Consider the following 21,213-nt stretch of genomic DNA (forward strand, 5'->3'; position numbering starts at 1 on the left):
GGACTCGATCCCAGAACCCTGGGATCATGACCTGAGCCGAAGGCAGACGCTTAACTGACTGAGCCACACAGGTACCCCTCCAGTGACATTTAATACATTCATAAGGATTCCCTATTTTAGTAACAGGTTTGTTTTTTAATTGAAAGTTGAAGATTTGTATATTCATTGTAATTTTCCTTTTTTTTAAGATTTTTTTAATTTATTTATTTGTTAGAGAGAGAGAGCGAGCGAGCGAGCACAGGCAGGCAGAGTGGCAGGCAGAGGCAGAGGGAGAAGCAGGCTCCCTGCCGAGCAAGGAGCCCGATGTTGAACTTGATCCCAGGATGCTGGGATCATGACCTGAGCCGAAGGCAGCCACTTAACCAACTGGGCTACCCAGGTGTTCCTCATTATAATTTTCTTCATGAAAGAACAGAAATATTAAAGTGGTATGTGTTTTCTATCTGTGTGAATTTCTCCTTAAACAATTTTTCTAAGATGGTGGTGTTACCTTAGGGATGGTGCTGTTATGTGAAGCTGCTACATCTGACATGGATATTGGAAAGCGAAAAAGTAAGTTATATCATATGCCAAAATATAAGTTCTACCTTTTTAATTTATTTTTTTATTGTTGAAGTATAGTTGACATACAATGTTAAATAACAATTCTGCCTTTAATACAGAAAAAAATATCCTCTTAATCACTTCCCCCTCTTAGTTATAGGAATATTATTTTACTACTTGATTATTTAAAAAGTAACATATACTTATTGTAAAAAATGTGGGGTGAAATCTGATGTATGAAACATTTGGGGGGAGAATTACCCATTATTCCATTATTGAGAAGCTAGAAATTTTAATGTTTTAATATAGTTTCTTCCATTTGTAAAAACATATTTAAAACTCTGTATAAAATTTTGAATCTTGTACCCCCACTTTTAACTGGAGTTAAATAATTCACTAATAAATATTTTCCTGTACATAATTTTAAATTTGTACTGTATGCTGTAATTTAACTATTCTGATTCTGTCAAATATTTAGGTTTTTTTCGAACTTCCATTATAATAAATACTTCTTTAGTGACTATCATAGTATACTAAGCTTTATTCTCATTTCATATGAACTCTCTAAGGTAGATTCCTAAAAGTAGAATGACTGTATGGTCCTCTATAGTAGTATTTTTTTTTTAAAGATTTTATTTATTTATTTGACAGACAGAGATCACAAGTAGACAGAGAGGCAGGCAGAGAGAGAGAGGGAAGCAGGCTCCCTGCTGAGCAGAGAGCCCGATGCGGGACTCGATCCCAGGACCCTGAGATCATGACCTGAGCGGAAGGCAGCGGCTTAACCCACTGAGCCACCCAGGCACCCTATAGTAGTATTTTTAATCCCCTTGATATTTTAAACTGATGATGCTAAATTGTTTCCCCAGATGTTACAGTTGAGATTCCTGCTAGTGGTATTTAAGGATGCTTTGTCAGCATTAGCTAAGCTCATTAAAAATTGTGTGTGTGTGTGTGTGTGTGTGTGTACTTGCTAATCAGATAAGGGGCAAATGTTATTTTGTACTTTGGTTATTTTTTTAAAAGTTTTTATTTATTTATTTGACAGAGATCACAAGTAGGTGAAGAAGCAGGCAGAGAGAGAGAGGGAGGGAAGCAGGCTTCCTGCCAAGCAGAGAGCCCGATGTGGGGCTCGATCCCGGGACCCTGGGAACATGACCTGAGCTAAAGGCAGAGGCTTAACCCACTAAACCACCCAGGCGCCCCTGTACTTTGGTTATTAACGAAGTTGAATATTTTTCTGAATGTTTATCAGCTGTTTGTGTTTTCCCTTCTATAAAAAGTCTTTGTCTTTTGCCATTTATATATTATTCTTAGTACTTTTTATATTGGTTTGGATGGACTTTTTATATATTAAAATATTCACACATTGGTATTTGTTGCAAAGAAATGCTAACAGTGTAATTTTATTTCACTCATATAAAGTACGTTTAAGTCAGAGTTTTCCCTTTATGGCTAAAAGGGTGTATGTCATCAAATTAACCTCTCTAAATATAGTCTACTTGTTTATTTGAAAAAATGTGATGACATTGGATTTCAAATTTAGGAGATTCTTATTTTGCTGAATTGAAATGAATTTTGCAAAAATAGAACTAATGTATCAATTTTTTATCCAGTCAGTATAAATCCTTTCATTACCTGACTTTTAAAAATTTGCCTATTTCGGTATTCATTATTGGGAAAAGGCCCTCTGAATACTACACTGGTAGTATGAATTAATTATAAAACACTTTAGTGGCACATTAGAATAATCACAAGTAATAATAACAAATACTTATTTAATATTTGTTATCTACCAGAAACTGCCCTAAACACTTTTAGATAAATTATGTGAAAAAAGTAGAATACAAATGTAAATACACTGATACTGTATATACACACAGGGGTGTGTGTGTGTGTGTGTGTGTGTGTGTGTGTGTGTGTGTGTGTATTAGATAAAAAAGACTTCTACAATGCTCATGTGTTAATACTTATTAAAAGATACGTGTAACATTTTCATTTTAGCCCCTAATTATATTATGTGAAGATTTAAAAAGGAAAAAGAATGGCTCTCTAAGTATAATAAGACTAAAAATTGTTTTTAGAGTCAGCCAATAAGTATGTTTCCCTAGAATTTCCGAGGTTGTAGAATGCATGCTTCCCCACATCCCCACCACTATGCTTCTTAGCAGTCTTAGTTTCAGGACTTGAAACAGCCTCAAGTTATGAGAATCATAGCTGAGCATTGTGGGATCGGCATCCAGAGTTAAGATTGTTAACTGCTATGTAAACCAGAGCATATGAGATTAATGGAGAGAGCTATGAATTTAGGACCAAGATTCATGGTATTTCCCCCTCATTATTCAAATGAGGAATCCACGTTGAATGAGTTCCTTATGTAGGCGGTGTAGTTACCTATAAATGAATAAAGTACTTTCAAGTGAGGGTGTCACAATGATGTTGTTAGATGTCTTTTTTTTTTAATATTTTATTTATTTATTTGACAGAGATCATAAGTAGGCAGAGAGGAGGCGAGGCGGGGGCGGGGGGTGGGGGCAAGCAGGCTCCCTGCTGAGCAGAGAGCATGATGCAGGTCTCGATTCCAGGACCCTGAGATCATGACCTGAGCTGAAAACAGAGGCTGAACCCACTGAACCACCCAGGCACCCCAGATGTCTTTAAATCAATATCAATACCACGTTTTGTGTCATGTGTTAATACTCATTAAAAATATATTTAACATTTACCTTTTAACCCCTAATTATATTATGTGAAAATTTAAAAAGGAAAAAGAATTTCTCCCTAAAGTGTAACAAGACAAGGTTTTTAGTGTCGGCCAATAAGTACGTTTCCCTTGAACTTCAACTGCTGTATTAACACACACAAAAGGCCACATTTAACGCTATAGAAGAAATTTAATAAGTGAGTAAATGATTATCTTGTTAGTGGTAAAATTTTCTAACACTAAATTCTTTTTTGTTTAAAGATTTATTTATTAGTGTGAGCATGCTCACATGCATGGGGGGAGGGGCAGAAGGAGAGGGAGAGAAGCAGGCTCTGCTGGGCATGGCGCCGTACTCAAGGCTCGATCTTTCTCTTTTTTAAGATTTTATTTATTTCTTTGACAGAAATCACAAGTAGGCAGAGAGGCAGGCAGAGAGAGAGAGGAGGAAACAGGCTCCCTGCCAAGCAGAGAGGCTGATGCAGGACTCGATCCCAGGACCCCTAAATCACGACCTGAGCCGAAGGCAGAGGCTTAACCCACTGAGCCACCCAGGCGCCCCAAGGCTCGATCTTAAAACCCTGAGATCATGACCTGTGCTGAAATCAAGAGTCAGATGCTTGACCTATTGAGCCACCTATGTGCCCCTTTAACACTAAATTCTTGACTGTGATGACTTTATTATTTCACACAATTAAATTGCACAAGCATATAAATGGAACTACTCTATTATATTGTAATGGGTCAAATTAAATGGGAAGGCAAAATCCTAAAGATTTAAGAATGGGCATGGAAATTTTTGGAAAGTTGAGGTTTACCATTAACTTTTCACTCTTGGAAGTGTAGACTACCATTTATGCCCTAGTTCTTTATTACATCTAACATGCTCATTTTACACTTTTTTTTTCTGCAGTAATGTCTGTGGCTGGTATTGCACTTGTTGTATTATTCTTCAGTTGGATGCTCTCTATTTTCAGATCTAAATATCATGGATATCCATATAGGTATGATTATTTTACACTTACATAGTGATTACCTATACTTAAAATGATTAGAGTTGCTGTTGCTTTGTAATATTTTTTTTCCTTTACCTCCAAACTGTTCTAGCTTCTAAAGCAGATATAAGCTTTAACTTAAGTGTGTTGCACATAAAAGTTAACTTAAGATAATTATGATACAGTGGACAATAGTATGTGATTTCTCAGGAACATTTTTGAGAGTTATTCTGACATCATCTAATTTAGTCTAGAAATCTGAAGAACACTTAATGGTTAGAATATTTTATACATTGTCTTCTTACTCTACTTTCTCTTGAGCAAATTATTTTTTAATGTTTTTTTAAACTTCGCACATCTCTACTTTTTAGGGCTCTTTAGATGGCATAAACAACATTTTTTTAGAATCCAGTTTATAAAGAGTATAGGAAGGAGTGTTCAAGAAGATCTGTCTTGAAATGTTCATAGTGATCTCTGAGGCTCAGGGAAGAAATTAACTCCCCTGATCTTAAATTCTTGATTTGATTCTGTTAATAGCCACAAGAAATATACCTACATAATGGGGGATGTTGTGAGTTAGTTTTATCATCTGAGTGCCAGGTACCATAATTCATGTTCTTTTAATACAACATTGTCCTGTTGTGTAAAGCATTATGAACACTAAAAATAAAGTATATCAAGTGAAATTTTTAAAAAAGATTTTATTTATTTATTTGAGAGAGAGTGAGAGAGAGAACATGAGAGGAGAGAAGGTCAGAGGAAGAAGCAGACTCTACATGAAGCTGGGAGCCTGATGCAGGACTGGATCCTGGAACTCCGGGGTCATGACCTGAGCCGAAGGCAGTCGTCCAGCCAACTGAGCCACCCAGGCACCCCAGGAGCCCCTTTAGTAGACAATTTTGAACAACTCTCCGGTTGATTCATTATATCATGACATTCCTGGATGCCTTTTGATCAGTGAACAACATAAATTAATCTTTTGCAATTTGTTTCTTGCAAACTTACTTAATTTTATTTCTTTTTAAGTTTTTACTTAAATTCTAGTTAGTTAACATACAGTGTAATACTAGTTTCAGGTGTACAATACAGTGATTGAACACTTCCATATAATACCTATTGACACCTCTTTTGTCTAAAATCAAGATGCTTATCACAAGTGCACTCCTTAATCCCCATCACCTTAACCCATCCCCCCAACTCACCTCCCTTCAGGTAACCCTCAGTTTGTTCTCTGTAGTTAAGAGTATTTTTGATTTGCCCCTTTTTTTTCCCTTTTGCTTGTTTTATTTATTAAATTCCACACATGAGTGAAATCATATGTTATTTGTCTTTCTCTGACTTATTTCACTTAGCAGAATACTCTCTGGCTCATCCATGTCATTGCAAATGGCAAGATTTCCTTCTTTTTTATGGCTCAGTGATATTCTATTGTGTATATATGCCCCATCTTCTTCATCCGCTTATCAGTTAATGGACACTTGGGCTGGCAAATGTAACTTAATTTTAAGAACAAAACCTACTAGAACTTTGATTCTTGATTTATTCTTCTGTGTATTTATATTTTAAAATAATTTCTTCTTTATAGAATACTAACTGGGATGCAAGCGTAATCTTGCTGGGATTTCTATTTCATCACCATGGTTGATCCAATTATTAATCATTGTCTCTCTTCATGAGATTTTTTTTAAACAAGTTTATGTCTATTTCCTTCTCTTCTAAGACTATCTTAATATGTTGGCATTTCTCACTTTTTGTTATTAATACTCAAAGTTTATTATACATGCACCCAAATGCTCTTTCGTCTAAAATCAAGGTATTTATTAGAAGTAAGGCCCATTGTTTTTTTAGAGACTAATAGATTCTTTTAATATTTTTGTTTCAGCTTTCTGATGAGTTAAAAAGGATCCCAGAGATATGTAGACACTGGAGTAATGGAAATTGAAAAATGAAAAATGTGTGTGTGTTTGAAAAGAAGAATGAAATTTGTGTATTTTGTATTACCTCTTTTTTTCAAGTGATTTAAATAGTTAATCATTTAACCAAAGAAGATTTGTAGTGCCTTAACAAGCAATTTCTTTTCAAAATCATGAAGTATTTGGATACAGTTCTCCTTTTAACCTTCCCTCGCTGATGAACTGTATGTATAACATTTAATTTAGTAGAATTAAGTACATTATAAAAATTTTATAACTACATTTGAATTAGAACAAGGTTCAGAACTGCTTTAGTTAACTATTGGCCATCTAATTTTATATTATCTTATCCAAAGGTAAGGAAAAAGAGTCCTGACCAGGTGTTCCTACATATGCCTATTACAGACAAATGCATCAGGAATGCATTCTTAGCTGTTTCATATTTGCATGGATGTGTATACTTTGCATATCTTTCCTTTTGGGCAGAAAAATCATTATATGCTATGTGATCCTCTGACACGCCTAGCCTTTAGAAAAGAAGACTAGCCAGTCCTCTCCCTCCTTCATGTTTCCTACTGAAATACAGTGCTAGCTATGCTTCTTGGTAGCTGTAGACATTAAAAAGTCTAAATACAGGATTATGATTTCTGCATGAGTGTGGTGTTAACTCCATTTATTTCGAAAGATTTCAGGTTCATTCTGTCTGCTTAATTTATTTAAGGTAGGCCCCTCTAATAAAAATGTAGCTTAGTGCTAAAATCAGTGTAACTTAAAAATGGTCTAAACTGTTTCTACAAATTAGAGATTGTCATTTCTTTCATTTGTACCTCACAGAAAAAGATAGGTTCATCTAGTTAAGTCAATTCCTGTATTACAGTTCTAACGTATTTCATTAACCCTTGTATTTAGGAAAAGGACTCCCCTAGATTGGGAAAAGCATATCCTGATATATTGAGTTGTTGCTTATGAATAGAAAGTAAATTCTTTCTTGAAAGTTATGTTTTTGCTATTATTTTAGCCTTCATCCTTTCACTTGAAGTGGAGAAACAGTAAACATTTGAAGAGGTTTTGAGTTTTGTCTTTTTTCTGTCAGTAGAAATAACCATATATGCTAACCAAATTTTTGTGAAGAGTGAAAGTTGATGGTTATCATTAGATCTAGCCATAACCTTCCCCATAGTTTCACTATTATGGAAATACGATAATAATACTGTGAAAAATTTTAAATCTTAGAAGTATTATGTCAAAATAATACTTTGCCTGCTATTTACCATCTGATAACTTTCCCATGTGGTCTAGAAGTCTTATATAATATAGATTTGCAGAAGAGATGAATATAATTGCCTAAGAAGAAATGTTTTATGTGGCTTTTTTGTTTTTGTTCCAAGATTTGGCAGGTCAGGGCATATAGTTGACCTTTTTACTCTTTAGTGGTTCCACTTTTTGTTAATTACTTCCCTATAAATTGTGTGATTCTGGATTCCTTATCTGCTGTTTTTATAATTGTCTCAGGCCAAATAAATTTATGCTGTGATTCTTATGACATTTGTATAAATACGCCCTGATTTGTACAAATTGACCAGGGTAATACTACTGCCATGTAATCTGTATAGCTCCCTATATGATGTGCCATGAGCATCAAAAGAATGACGCTTTTTTGTATTTGTTTTGTCTCCCTTAAGAGCACATTTTTCTTGTGGAAGGAGAAGAATTGCATTCTGGCTAAAATCTGTAGAGCACAGATTTACTAAACTTAGAGTTACTTTTGTGGAAATTTTGAAGTTCGCTTTCATCTGAAGTGCCTTATGTAGACTCTTAATTTACTTTTCTAGTAATTTTTGAATATTTGTTATGCATTTTAAAAATACTATTCAAAATGACACATTGTAGTAGCAAAGATAACCAAATGTCTGGCTGTTTGCTTTTTGACCACATCAATAAACTTTTACAATCTAAACTCTTAATTAAGTTTTTTTATTAACATGTAAAGAGGGGTGAATTTAAAACATTAAATTAGGATTATAATATTAGGTTATTTCAGTTTTTTTATAAAGATTTATTTATTTATTTGAGAGAGGCGTGTGCTCGAGAGCAGGCAGAGGGGCAAAGGGAGAGGGAGAGAATCTCAAGCAGATTCCCTGCTGAGTGTGGAGCCTGATGCTGAGCTCCATCTCACAACCCTTAGATCATGACCTGAGCCAAAATCAAGAGCCAGTCACTCAACAGACTGAGCCACCCAGGTGCCTCTGGGCTATTTCATTTTGGGTGAAAATATAATTAAATTTCTACAGTAAGTTTGATAGGCCAATTTCCTTAAGTATTTCTTTTTTTTTTTTTTTTAGGATTTTTTTTAATTTATTTTCAGCTTAACAGTATTCATTGTTTTTGCACCACACCCAGTGCTCCATGCAATCTGTGCCCTCTCTAATACCCACCACCTGGTTCCCCCAACCTCCCACCCCCCGCCGCTTCAAACCCCTCAGATTGTTTTTCAGAGTCCATAGTCTCTCATGTAATACTCCTTAAAGTATTTCTAAATTGAGATACATTCTTCCAGGATCCCATATGTTATCTTTATTAATGTTGTTGCCCAATAGGTTAGTTAAAACAGCCAGGGTAAGTAGGTGAATGGCTGTCTTCAATGGTTGATCTAGTTTTGTCCCAGTTGGTGAACACTGTGACTAGGTCATTACCTTTTTGTACTAAATAATTGATTTGAAACAGTTACCCAGACAGATTATGACAGTATACGAGACTGAACAACAGTACATTTGCCAACATGGAATGGGAACACTGGACAGGAAGCAGAGAGATCTAGCTCTTAAACAGATTTTAGTTCTTATTCTCTGTCTAGCTATGTGACCATAGGCAAGTCACTTGGAATAGGTTCTCTCAGGACTTATTTCTTTATTCTAATGCAAGTGCATTGGACTAAATTACTTCAGTGTTCCTTCTAGCACCACTGTTTTAGGTGCAAAATATTAAAGATATAGTTAAATTTGAATACGTATCATTTGTGATATTCAGGGTTTGGTATTGAATTAAATCAGTTGAAATGTTGGATGTTTTGTAATCAGATTTCTGAAGAAGCTGTGAAATGCTTGTGGAGACCATTATAGCTGCAGGTTGTTTAATATGCATTGAAGTATTTTTTAGAAAGGATCTACTTGAAACTAATATGTTAGTATCAGATCTTGATTTAAATGCCCAAGTATAACCAAGAATGAAACCAACTGTAGGAGTATGTTAATATTATAGAAAATCAAAGCCAAAGGAACCATAAATACCATTTAATCAGTCCCTTCATTTTGACTGCTAAAGAAAATCTGCCTTAGATAGGTGACACAGCTCACCAAAGGTTGTTCCAAGGAAAGCTATGGGTTTCCAGTTTTGCTGCAAATTTCCTATGGATTAGGTTTCAGTGTGAGATGTAAATTATTCCCTGGAGACATGGAAATCATAGTTAGTCTACCTTGATTGTTTCCTGACATCAAGACCCTGAGAGAAGGGTCCTAATGAGAAAGGCATTTCCCTAGAACGGCTGATATAGGCTTCAGAAGAAGGGAGGAATTTCAATGGACTTTCTTTAATCTGTGGAAGTAGAATTTAGGGGCACCTGGCTGGCTTAGTCAGTAGAACATGGAACTCTTGAGTTCAAGCCCCACATTGGGCTTAGAGCTTACTTCAAAAAAAATGGTTAAGATGGCAAATTGTATGCATATTTTACCACACATCAAAACTAAAATAGTTATGACTTGGCCTCAACCCCATGTTGGCATTTACTCACTGACACCACTTCGTATTTCATTATTGTCCTGAAAATATAAGTACAGCTGGAAAAGGTATGACTTACGGTTAAAATGTTGAATCATGGTCTTCGGGCTCTTTGGGGGGACAATTTAAAGACATTCAGGTAAACCTTGCCTGCATAGTCAGTGATGATTAGTATATTCCAATGAATGCTTTGTAAATGACTTAGATCTGGAAGAAACTCCTCAGGATATGTGGGCATCACCAAATAATCCAGACTCAGAATGATCCATTTGGTTTGAGCCTTCCAGTTCATGATGCCTGGCCATGGCTCTGCAGCCAGCAGTCACAGCTACAGAACTTCACGTCTGAAGTTCTTTTTGTGACCCTCAAATAAAATTAATGAAATGTTCCCCCCGCCCGAAACACAGCTCAAACACAATTTCTGGGAAGTTTTCCGGACCTCCCACTTTGAGTTCTATACCCCTCCTCTTTTATTTCGTGCATGCTGAGGTGTCTTATTCTATCTTGTAGTTACCTCTTTTCTCCCCTAACTGTAATTCCCTTGAGAACAGGAATATTGTCTTACTCTTCTCTGTATGCTCATTTTCTAAAATGGCTGCATAGTACATGCTCAGTAAAACTACAGATTGAATAAAGAAAAAAAGGTCTTTGCTCTTGAGTTGTTTACAGTCTTGTGGAAATAAACAAGAAAACAAATGCAGTCCTATGTGCTGGTGGGAGAATACATGTTATGGGTACAGAGAAAGATTTCATTACTTTTTTGGGATTGGGATGGGAGGCAAAGGGAGAGGTTTCTGTGACAGAAATTGAAATTTTAAAAGATAGATTTTTAAGGTACTGAAATGCCAAAATATTCTTTTGTTTTGGTCCCTGCCCCCACCTAAATGACAAAATATTCCTGCAAATATAGTATTGTATCACTTCAGTACTTAAAATCTGAAGTCAGAGTCATTTACATCCCGAGTCATGCCCAAAGAGTTACATGGTACTTGAAAACTTCTCTATGAACAACATGCACACTTAAAAAAAATATTCTTACCACCCTTATCCCTTTTCTTGTTTTAAAATTCTCTCATCATACCTCGTTTTAATTACCCGTTCCCGAGTTATCAGTAACTCCAAACACCTTTTCTTATGTTTATTGGTCATTTTTATTTCCTTTACGAACAGTTTGGGCCTCTATCTAACTCTCATGAAGTCTTCTTAGAACTGAGTGGTGGAGAAAGTTTAGAGAAACAGAAAGAGAGAATAGTATGGAAATCTGAGGAGAAAAGGAAAATGAGGGAGGGTGGTTTCTAGGACCAATTCCAAGACCCCTGAAAACCCAAGTTCTTCTGTTCCTCTCTGGTTAGACTTCCTCCTTTCTTCGCTTCTTGCTCCCTTAAATGTCAAATTCATTCTCATAAGGCTGACCTCTCGTCACTTCTTTTTTTTTTTTTAAAGATTTTATTTATTTGACAGAGAGAGAGAGAGATATCACAAGTAGGCATAGAGGCAGGCAGAGAGAGAGGGGAGGAAGCAGGCTCCCTGCGGAGCAGAGAGCCCAATGCGGGGCTTGATCCCAGGACCTTGAGATCATGACCCAAGCTGAAGGCAGAGGCTTTAACCCACTGAGCCGCCCAGGCGCCCCCTCGTCACTTCTTTTAATCGAGATTTTCTTTCTTTTTTTAAGAAAGATTTTATTAGAGAGAAGCAAGGGGGGAGGGCCAGAAGGAGAAGAGAGTCTTTTTTTTTTAATTTTATTTATTTATTTATTTGACAGGCAGAGATCACAAGTAGGCAGAGAGGAAGGGAGAGAGAGCGAGGAGGAAGCAGGCTCCCTGCTGAGCAGAGAGCCCGATGCGGGGCTCAATTCCAGGACCCTGAGATCATGACCTGAGCCGAAGGCAGCGGTTTAACCCACTGAGCCACTCAGGTGCCCCAGGAGAAGAGAGTCTTATGCAGACTCCCTGCTGAGCACAGAGCCCAATGCAGGGCTTGATATCACCACCCTGAGATCACAACCAGAGCCCAAAACAAGAGTCAGAACCTTAACCGACTGTACCACCCAGGTGCTGAGATTTTCTTTCTTTCTCTTTCCCTTTATTCCTTTCTTTCTCTCTCTTATTTTTTTTACTTCCTTTCTTTTTTTTTTATCCTTCTCTTTCTCCTCTAATTGTGTTATGTTAGTCACCATAAAATACATCATTTTTTTAGATTTTATTTATTTATTTGACAGATAGAGATCACAAGTAGGCAGAGAGGCAGGCAGAGAGGCAGGCAGAGAGAGAGAGAGTGAGAGCAGGGAGCAGGCTCCCTGCCGAGCAGAGCCCGATGTGGGGCTGATCCCAGGACGCTGGGATCATAACCTGAGCCGAAGGCAGAGGCTTTAACCCACTGAGCCATCCAGGTGCCCCTACATCATTAATTTTTTTTAAGATTTTATTTATTTGACAGAGAGAGAGGTCACAAGTAGGCAGACAGAGATAGAGAGGGGAAGCAGGATCCCTGCTGAGCAGAGAGCCCGATGTGGGCCTCTATCCCAGGATCCTGAGATCATGACCTGAGCCGAAGACAGAAGTTTAACCCACTGAGCCACCCAGGCGCCCTGCATCATTAATTTTTAATCATTCTATTTGGAAAGATTCAAGCCAAAAATATAAAGAACCCTTACTATTTCTCTCTGGCCCCCTTTCAGGTGTAATATCTGAGGACAACATGTAGATAGACAACTGTGAAAATTTTATCTCAGATTTTTATAAAATGCCAATGTTTTGGTAATATAAAAAATAAATACTAAAGTATCAGTATTACCATTTTGCTATAGTCTCATATGTAATAGGTTCAAGTCCCAACAGCTCAGCAGAAGAAAGGAAGATAGAATTTCTTGATAGTGACTAGCTAGCTAGTTCTGTCAAATGTTAGTTCATATTAAGATATTATTAGGAATAAATGGCTGGAGGAGTTAAGATAGTGGAGGAGGAGGAGGAGGACCCTAAGCTGTCTCATCCTTTGAACACAGCTAGTTATCAAATCATTCTGAACACCCAAGAAATCAATCAGAGGTCTGAGAGAACAAAAACTGCAAATCAAGGACAAAAGTGACCAACTTTAGGAAGGTAGGAGGTGCAGAGAATTGACTTGGGGGAGATAGAGCTGTTGGTATGGTGGCAGGGAGGGAGCTGTTTCTGGAGGCAACTGGAAAGTATAAGAAGAAGAACACAAAATCAGAACTTTAAGAAGCCTGTCACCATCGGGAACATGCCTGGTTTAAAGGTGCCTGGGTGGCAAAGGGGGGCAGAATCCCAAGAGTGACAGCAGGGTCTGAGGAACCCCTGAGTTGCAAGAAGAACAGGTGGAGCCAATTTGCTGCCCTATTTCCAGGCAGAGGAGCGGGGAAGCCAGCTAGGAGACGCTGGTTTTGGTACTGATTCAATGCTCTGCTTTGCCATAAACTGTGAACCACTGTGTAGTTGTTAAACTGCTTTCCTGGGACGGGTAGAAAATAGCAAAAGGGTGGTAAGACCCTCCACCAGAGGAAAAGCGTGGGTCTATGCCATAGGAGTCCCTCAAATTGGGAGTTTGAAACTCAGTTGCCTGCCTGAGATCAAAAACCTTGGTCACAGGCAGGGTGAATGCAGGGTTCAGACAGAAACCTGGGACACAAGAAGGGTGATTGAATACTCTCCTGTGAGGGCTCACTGAAAAGTGGGGTTGCTCGAAATTTCGGTGCTGAAGCTAGAGAGCAGGGCTCTGGCATATTCATCCCTCCCATCAGCACTGAAACACTTCAGGGAGCAAAACAGCGTCGCCTAGTGGAGGATGGAGCCGCTTACGCCAAGCCCCAACCTTCTGCACCCTAGAAGCACATTTCCACTGAAACAAGACAGTCTAAGGATCAGCCCAGCAGGCTCTTACCCCAGAAGACCAGCACAAACAACACTCCCACTAATTCACAGAGTGCTGCAAAGCATCAGCTCTAGGAGAAAAGGAATCTAGTGTCGTTTTTACATTTAGTCTTTCTTCTTTATTTTTTCATTATTTTTCCAATTCCCTTTTTAAATTATTTTTAAGTTATTTACATATTTTTATCTATTTTTAATTTTCATTTTATTTTATTTTTTATTTTGAGATCTGCATTCTTTTAACAAGCACACCAAAGCACACACAAGATCTGATTGTGTTTTTTTTTTTCTGTTGTTTTTGTTTTGCTTTGTTTCTTCCTTTGTTTTCTAGACAAAATGACGAGATGAAGAAATTCACCCCAAAAGAAAGAACAGGAAGTAGAACTCATAGACAGGGATTTAATTAATACAGATATAAAAAAGGTCTGAATTAGAATTTTTTCTTTTTATTAACCTGTAATATATTATAGGTTTCAGGGATACAGGTCTGTGATTCATCAGTCTTACACAATTCACAGCACTCACCATAGCACATACACTCCCCAGTGTCCACCACCCAGCCACCCTATCCCTCCCACCCCCTTCCACTCCAGCAACACTCAATTTGTTTCCTGAGATTGAGAGTCTCTTATGGTTTGTCTCCCTCTCTGGTTCTGTCCCCTTTCATTTTTTTCCTCTCTTCCTCCATGATCCTCTGCCTTGTTACTCAAATTCCACATATCAGCGAGATCATATGATAATTGTCTTTCTCTGATTGACTTATTTCACTTAATACCCTCTAGTTCCATCCACATCATTGCAAATGGCAAGATTTCATTTTTGATGGCTACATAATATTCCATTGCACGCACATGCACGTGTGTGTGTGTATGTATCACATCTTCTTTATCCATTCATTTGCCACGGGACATTTAGGCTCTATCCATAGTTGGGCTATTGTGGACATTGATGCTATAAACATTAGGCTGCATGTGCCCCTTCAGATCACTACATTTGTATCTTTAGGGTAAATGCCCAACAGTGCAATTGCTGGGTCATAAGGTAGCTCTATTTTCAGCTCTTTGAGGAACCTCCATACTGTTTTCCAGAGTGGCTCCTGACTTGTTAATTTTAGCCATTCTGACTGATGTGAGGTGGTATCTCATTGTGGTTTTGATTTGTATTTCCCTGATGCCAAGAGATGTTGAGCACTTTTTCATGTGTCTGTTGGCCACTTGGATGCCTTCTTTGCAGAAATGTCTGTTCATGTCTTCTGCCCATTTCTTGATTGGATTATTTGTTCTTTGGGTGTTGAGTTTGATATAACTTTGGTATAAGTTCCTTATAGATTTTGGATACTAGCCCTTTCTCTGATATGACATTTCCAAATATCTTTCCCCGTTCTCTAAGTTGCCTTTTGGTTTTGTTGACTTTTTCCTTTGCTGTGCAAAGCTTTTTATCTTTATGAAGTCCCAATAGTTCATTTTTGCTTTTGTTTCCCTTGCCTTTGGCGATGTGTCTAGGAGTAAGTTGCTGCAGCTGAGGTTGAAGAGGTTGCTGCCTGTATTCTCCTCTAGGATTTTGATGGATTCTTGTCTCACCTTTAGGTCTTTCATCCATTTTGAGTTGATTTTTGTGTACCTTGTAAGAAAATGATCCCGTTTCATTCTTCTGCATGTGGCTGTCCAATTTTCCCAACATGATTTGTTGAAGATACTGTTTTTTTTCCAATGGATATTCTTTCCTGCGTTATCGAAGATTAACTGACCATGGAGTTGAGGGTCCATTTCAGGGTTCTCTATTCTGTTCCATTGATCCCTGTGTCTGTTTTTGTGCCAGTACCATACTGTCTTAATGATTACAGCTTTGTAATAGAGCTTGAAGTCCGGAGTTGTGAGGCCACTAGCATTGCTTTTCTTTGTAAACATTCCTCAGGCTATTTGGTGTCTTTTCTGGTTCCATACAGATTTTAGGATTATTTGTTCCATTTATACAAAAATACTTGGTGGTATTTTGATAGGGATTGCATTAAATGTATAGATTGCTCTGGGTAGCATAGACATTTTCACAATATTTGTTTTTCCAACCCATAAGCATGGAATGTTTTTCCATTTCTTTGTGTCTTCCTCAATTTCTTTCAGGAGCATTCTACAGTTTTCTGAGTAGAGATTCTTTTTATCTTTGGTTAGTTTTATTCCTAGATATCTTACGGGTTTGGAGGACTTGTAAATGGGATTGACTCCTTAATTTCTCTTTCTTCTGTCTTGTTGTTGGTGTATAGAAATGCAACTGATTTCTATGCATTGATTTTATATCCTGACACTTCACTGAATTCTTCTATGAGTTCTAGCCGTTGTGGGGTGAAAGTCATTTGGGTTTTCCACATAAAGTATCATATCACCGCAAAGAGTCAGTGACTTCTTCTTTGCAGATTTGGGTGCCATTTATTTGTTTATTTATTTATGGTCTGATGCTGAGGCTAGGACTTCCAGTTCTATGTTGAATAGCAGTGGTGATAGTGGACATCCCTGCCATGTTCCTGGTCTCAGGGAAAAAGCTCTCAGTTTTTCCCCATTGAGAATGCTATTTGCTGTGGGTTTTTCATAGATGGCTTTTATGATATTGAGGTATGTACCCTCTATTTGTACACTCTGAAGAGTTTTAATCACAAAAGGATGCTGTACTTTGTCAGATACTTTTTCTGCATCTCTTGAGAGTATCATATGGTTCTTTTCCTTTCTTTTATTAATGTAGTGTATCACATTGACAAATCCCACTTGGTCGTGATGAATAATCCTTTTACTGTACAGTTGGATCTTATTAGCTAGTATTTTTTGAGAATTTTTGCATCCATGTCCATCAGGGATATTGGTCTGTAATTCTCCTTTTTGATGGGATTTTGGTTTTGGGATCAAGGTAATGCTGGCGTCATAAAATGAGTTTGGAAGTTCTCCTTCCATTTCTATTTTTTGGAACAGTTTCAGAAGAATGGGTATTAATTCTTCTTTAAGTGTTTGGTAGAATTTCCCTGGGAAGCCATCTGGCCCTGGGCTCTTGTTTGTTGGGAGATTTTTGATTACTACTTCAAGTTCCTTGTTTGTTCTGGGTCTGTTGAGGTTTTCTATTTCTTCCTAGGTCAGTTTTGGTAGTTTACATGTCTCTAAGAATACATCCATTTTTTCCAGATTGTCTAATTTGTTGGCATATAGTTGCTCATAATACGTTTTTATAATTGTTTGCATTTCTTTGTTGTTGGTTGTGATCTCTCCTCTTTCATTCATGATTTTATTTATTGGGGTCCTTTCTCTTTCTTTTTGATAAGTCTGGCCAGGGGTTTATCAGTCTTATTAATTCATTCAAAGAATAAGCTCCTTGTCTGTTGTGTTTTTTTGGTTTCTATTTCATTCAGTTCTGCTGTGATCTTTATTATTTCTCTTCTCCTGCTGGGTTTAGGCTTGGTTTGCTGTTCTTTCTCCAGCTCCTTATGGTGTAGAGTTAGATTGTGTATTTGAGACCTTTCTTGTTTCTTGAGAAAAGCTTGTATTGCTATATACTTTCCTCTTAGGATCACTTTTGCTGCATCTCAAAGATTTTAAACAGTTCTGTTTTCATTTTCATTTTTTTCCACGAATTATTAAAATTCTTCTTTAAGTTCCTGGTTGACCTATTCATTCTTTAGTAGGATGCTCTTTAGCCCCCAAGTATTTGAGTACTTTCCAACTTTCCTGTTGTGATTGAGTTCAAGTTTCAAAGCATTGTTGTCCTAAAATATGCAGGGAAGGATCTCAATCTTTTGGTACTGGTTGAGATCTGATTGACTCAGGATGTGATCTATTCTGGAGAATGTTCCGTGTGCACTAGAGAAGAATGTGTATTCTATTGCTTTGGGATGGAATGTTCTGAATATATCTGTGAAGTCCATCTGGTACACTGTGTCATTTAAAGCCCTATTTCCTTGTTGAACTTTTGCTTCGATGATCTGTTCATTTCAGTGTGTGGGGTGTTAAAGTCTACTTTACTATTATACTATCATTGTATTACTGTTGATGTGTTTCTTTGATTTTGTTATTAATTGGCTGTTCCCATGTTAGGGGCATAAATACTTAAGTATGATATAGTCTCCTTCCTCATCTCTTATTATAGGCTTTGGTTTAACATCTAATTTGTCTGATGGATGGATTGCCACCCCACCTTTCTTTTGATGTCCATTAGCATGGTAAATAGTTTTCCATCCCTCTCTTAAAGTCTGGAGGTGTCTTTGGGTCTAAAATGAGTCTCTTGCAGATAGCAGATTGATGGGTCTTGTTTTTTTTGTTTGTTTGTTTGTTTGTTTTTTGGTGTATTTTTTTTTATCCAATCTAATACCCTGTATCTTTTGACTGGGGCATTTAGCCCATTTACATTCAGGGTAACTACTGAAATATATGAATTTGGTGCCTGCTAGGTGACTGTTACTGTGCATTGTCTCTATTCCTTCCTGGTCTATGTTACTTTTAGGCTCTCTCTTTGCTTAGAGGACCTCTTTCAATATTTCTTGTAGGGCTGGTTTGGTGATTGCAAATTCTTTAGTTTATGTTCGTCTTGGAAGCTTTTTATGTCTCCTTCTATTTTCAATGACAGCCTAGCTGGATATAGTATTCTTGGGTGTATTGAACTAGAATTTAAAATGATTATAAGGATACAAGTTGGAGTTGAAAAAGCATGGAAGACACTAGAGAATCCCTTACTGCAGAGATAAAAGATCTAAAATCTAGTCCAACCAAAATTGAAAATGCTATAACCAAGATGCAAACCTAAATGGAGTTCATAAAAATGAGGATGGATAAAACAGAGGAATGAATCAGTGATACAGAAGCTAAAATTATGGAAAATAATGAAACTGAGAAGAAGAGGAGAAAAGATAATGGATCACGAAGGTAGACTTAGGGAACTTAGTGACTTATTGAAATGAAATAACATTTTTATCATGGGAGTCACAGAAGATGAGGAGAGAGAAAAAGGGGCAGAAGGTTTATTCGAACAAGTTATATCTGAAAACTTCCCTAATCTGGGGAAGGACACAGACTTCAAAATCCAAGAAACACAGAGAATTCCCATTACATTCAACAAAACCTAACCATTGCCAAGGCGCATCATAGTCAAATTAACAAAATACACAGAAAAGAAAAGGATCCTGAAAGCAGGAAGGGGGAAAAATATCCTTCACTTACAAAAGAAGTCAGATCAGGTTTGCAGCAGATCTGTCTGCAGAAACACGGCAGACCAGAGAACAGTGGCAAGAAATACTCAATGTGCTGAATGGGAAAAATATGCAGCCAAGAATTCATTATCCAGCAAGGCTGTCATTCAGGATAGAAGGAAAGATAAAGAGTTGCCCAGACAAACATAAATTCGAGTTTGTGACCACTAAATCATCCTTGGAAGAAATTTTTGAGGGGACTCTTTTTAAAATTTTACTTATTTATTTGAGAAAGAGAGAGAGAATGAGGGGAAGGGCAGAGGGAGAAAGAGAATCCCAAGCAGACTCCCCGCTGATGGCAGAACCCAACACAGAGCTCAGTCTCATGACCCTGAGATTGTGTTCTGAGCTGAAACCAAGAGTAGGACACTTAACCAACTGTGCAATCCAGGCACCCTGCGGACTCCATGAGTGAAGGAAAAAAAACCAAAAGCAACAAACACTAGAAAGGAACAGAAAACATCACTAGAAATATCAATTCTGCAGTAACACAATGGCACTAAATTCATACCTTTCATATACCTGCAGATAGAAATTAAGGGGATAGAGAACCATCTATCCATCCTAATGGATGTAAAAAAAAGTTGGAATAGCTATACTTATATTAGACAAACTAGATTTTAAAACAAAGTCTGTAATGAGAGATAGAGAAGGGCACTATATCATTATTAAGGGGTCTATCCATCATGAAGATCTAACTGTAAATATTTATATTTAATATTAAATATTATTTATTAAGAATATTAATTATTATTTAACAACATATTATTTATCAATAGTATTATTTAATATTATTAAATATTAAATATTGTAAATATTTATGCCCCTAACTTGGGAGCACCCTAATATATAAATCAATTAATAAACAAAAATAAACATAAAGAAACTCATTGATAATAATACAATAATAGTAGAGGACTTTACCATCCCACTAACAGCAATGGACACATCATCTAAGCAGAAAATTAACAAGGAAACAATGGCTTTGAATGATACACTGGACTGTATGGACATAACAGATATATTCAGAACATTTCATCCTAAAGCAGCAGGATATATATTCTTTTTGAGTGCACATGGCACATTGTCCAGAATAGACCACATATGGGTCACAAATCAGGCCTCAACTGGTACAAGAAGACTGAGATCATACCATGCATATTTTCAGAACCTACCACTATTAAAGTTGAAGTCAACCACAAGAAAAATTTGGAAAGACCTAAAGTACATGGAGATTAAAGAACTTACTAAAAAAATGAATGGGTTAACCAGTAAATTAAAGAAGAAATTTTTAAAAATACAGGGAAGCAAATAAAATTGAAAACAGGACAGTCCAAAACCTTTGGGATGCAGCAAAGGCAGTCCTAAAAGGGAAGCACATTGCGATACAGCCCTACCTCAAGAAGCAAGGAAAATCTCATATACACAAACTAACCTTACACCTAACGGAGCTAGAAAAGGAACAGCAAATAAAGCCTAAAGCCAGCAGGGAAAGGGAAATAATAATGATTAGAGCAGAAAAAATAATATAGAAAGAAACAAAGACCAGTAGAGCAGATTAACAAAACTAAGAGCTGGTTCATGAGGCACCTGGGTGGCTCAGTTGGTTAAGCATCCTAATGTTATTTTTGGCTAAGGTTATATCTCAGGGTTGGGAGAATCAAGCTCCTTGTTGGGCTCTGCATTCAGCAGGGAATCTCCCTGAGATTTTCTTGCTCTCCCTCATCTTCTACCACCCCTTCCCCATGCTCACTCTCTCAAATCAATCAATCAATCCTTAAAAAAAAATAAGAGCTAGTTCTTCAAAAGAATTAATAAAATTGATAAACCTCTAACCAGACTTACAAAACAGAAAAGAGGGAGGACCCAATTAGATAAAATCAGGAATTCTGAGGAGAGATCACAACCAACACCACAGAAATACAATTATAACAGAATATTTTGAAAGTTATATGCCAACAAACTAGGCAACCTAGAAGGAATAGACAAATTCCTACAAATTTACAAACTACCGAAACTGAAACAGGAAGACATAGACATTTGAACAGACCCATAACCAGCAAAAACCTGAATCAGTAATCAAAAAACTCCCAACAAACAAAGATCCTGGGCCATCTGGCCAAATGGATTTCTACCAGACATTTAAAGAAGAGTTAATACTGATTCTTCCCAAACTTTTCAAAAA

General features: G+C 37.1%; 1 protein-coding gene across 1 annotated transcript in view; it reads left to right on the forward strand.

Moving 5' to 3' along the window:
• LOC111160897 (magnesium transporter 1) overlaps nucleotides 1–8,109 on the forward strand; it is a 77,092-nt gene extending 68,983 nt beyond the window's left edge. Inside the window, exons 8-10 of the mRNA XM_022524292.1 lie at nucleotides 478–552; nucleotides 4,158–4,248; nucleotides 6,122–8,109. Coding sequence (XP_022380000.1) covers nucleotides 478–552; nucleotides 4,158–4,248; nucleotides 6,122–6,137 — 182 coding nt within the window. The 3' untranslated portion in view covers nucleotides 6,138–8,109. The remainder of the gene's footprint in view (nucleotides 1–477; nucleotides 553–4,157; nucleotides 4,249–6,121) is intronic.
• Nucleotides 8,110–21,213: the final 13,104 nt, after the last annotated feature.

This window comes from Enhydra lutris, unplaced genomic scaffold (genome assembly GCF_002288905.1).
Source record: "Enhydra lutris kenyoni isolate GAN:26980312 unplaced genomic scaffold, ASM228890v2 scaffoldscaffold79, whole genome shotgun sequence".
In the NCBI taxonomy this organism is placed as follows: domain Eukaryota; kingdom Metazoa; phylum Chordata; class Mammalia; order Carnivora; family Mustelidae; genus Enhydra; species Enhydra lutris.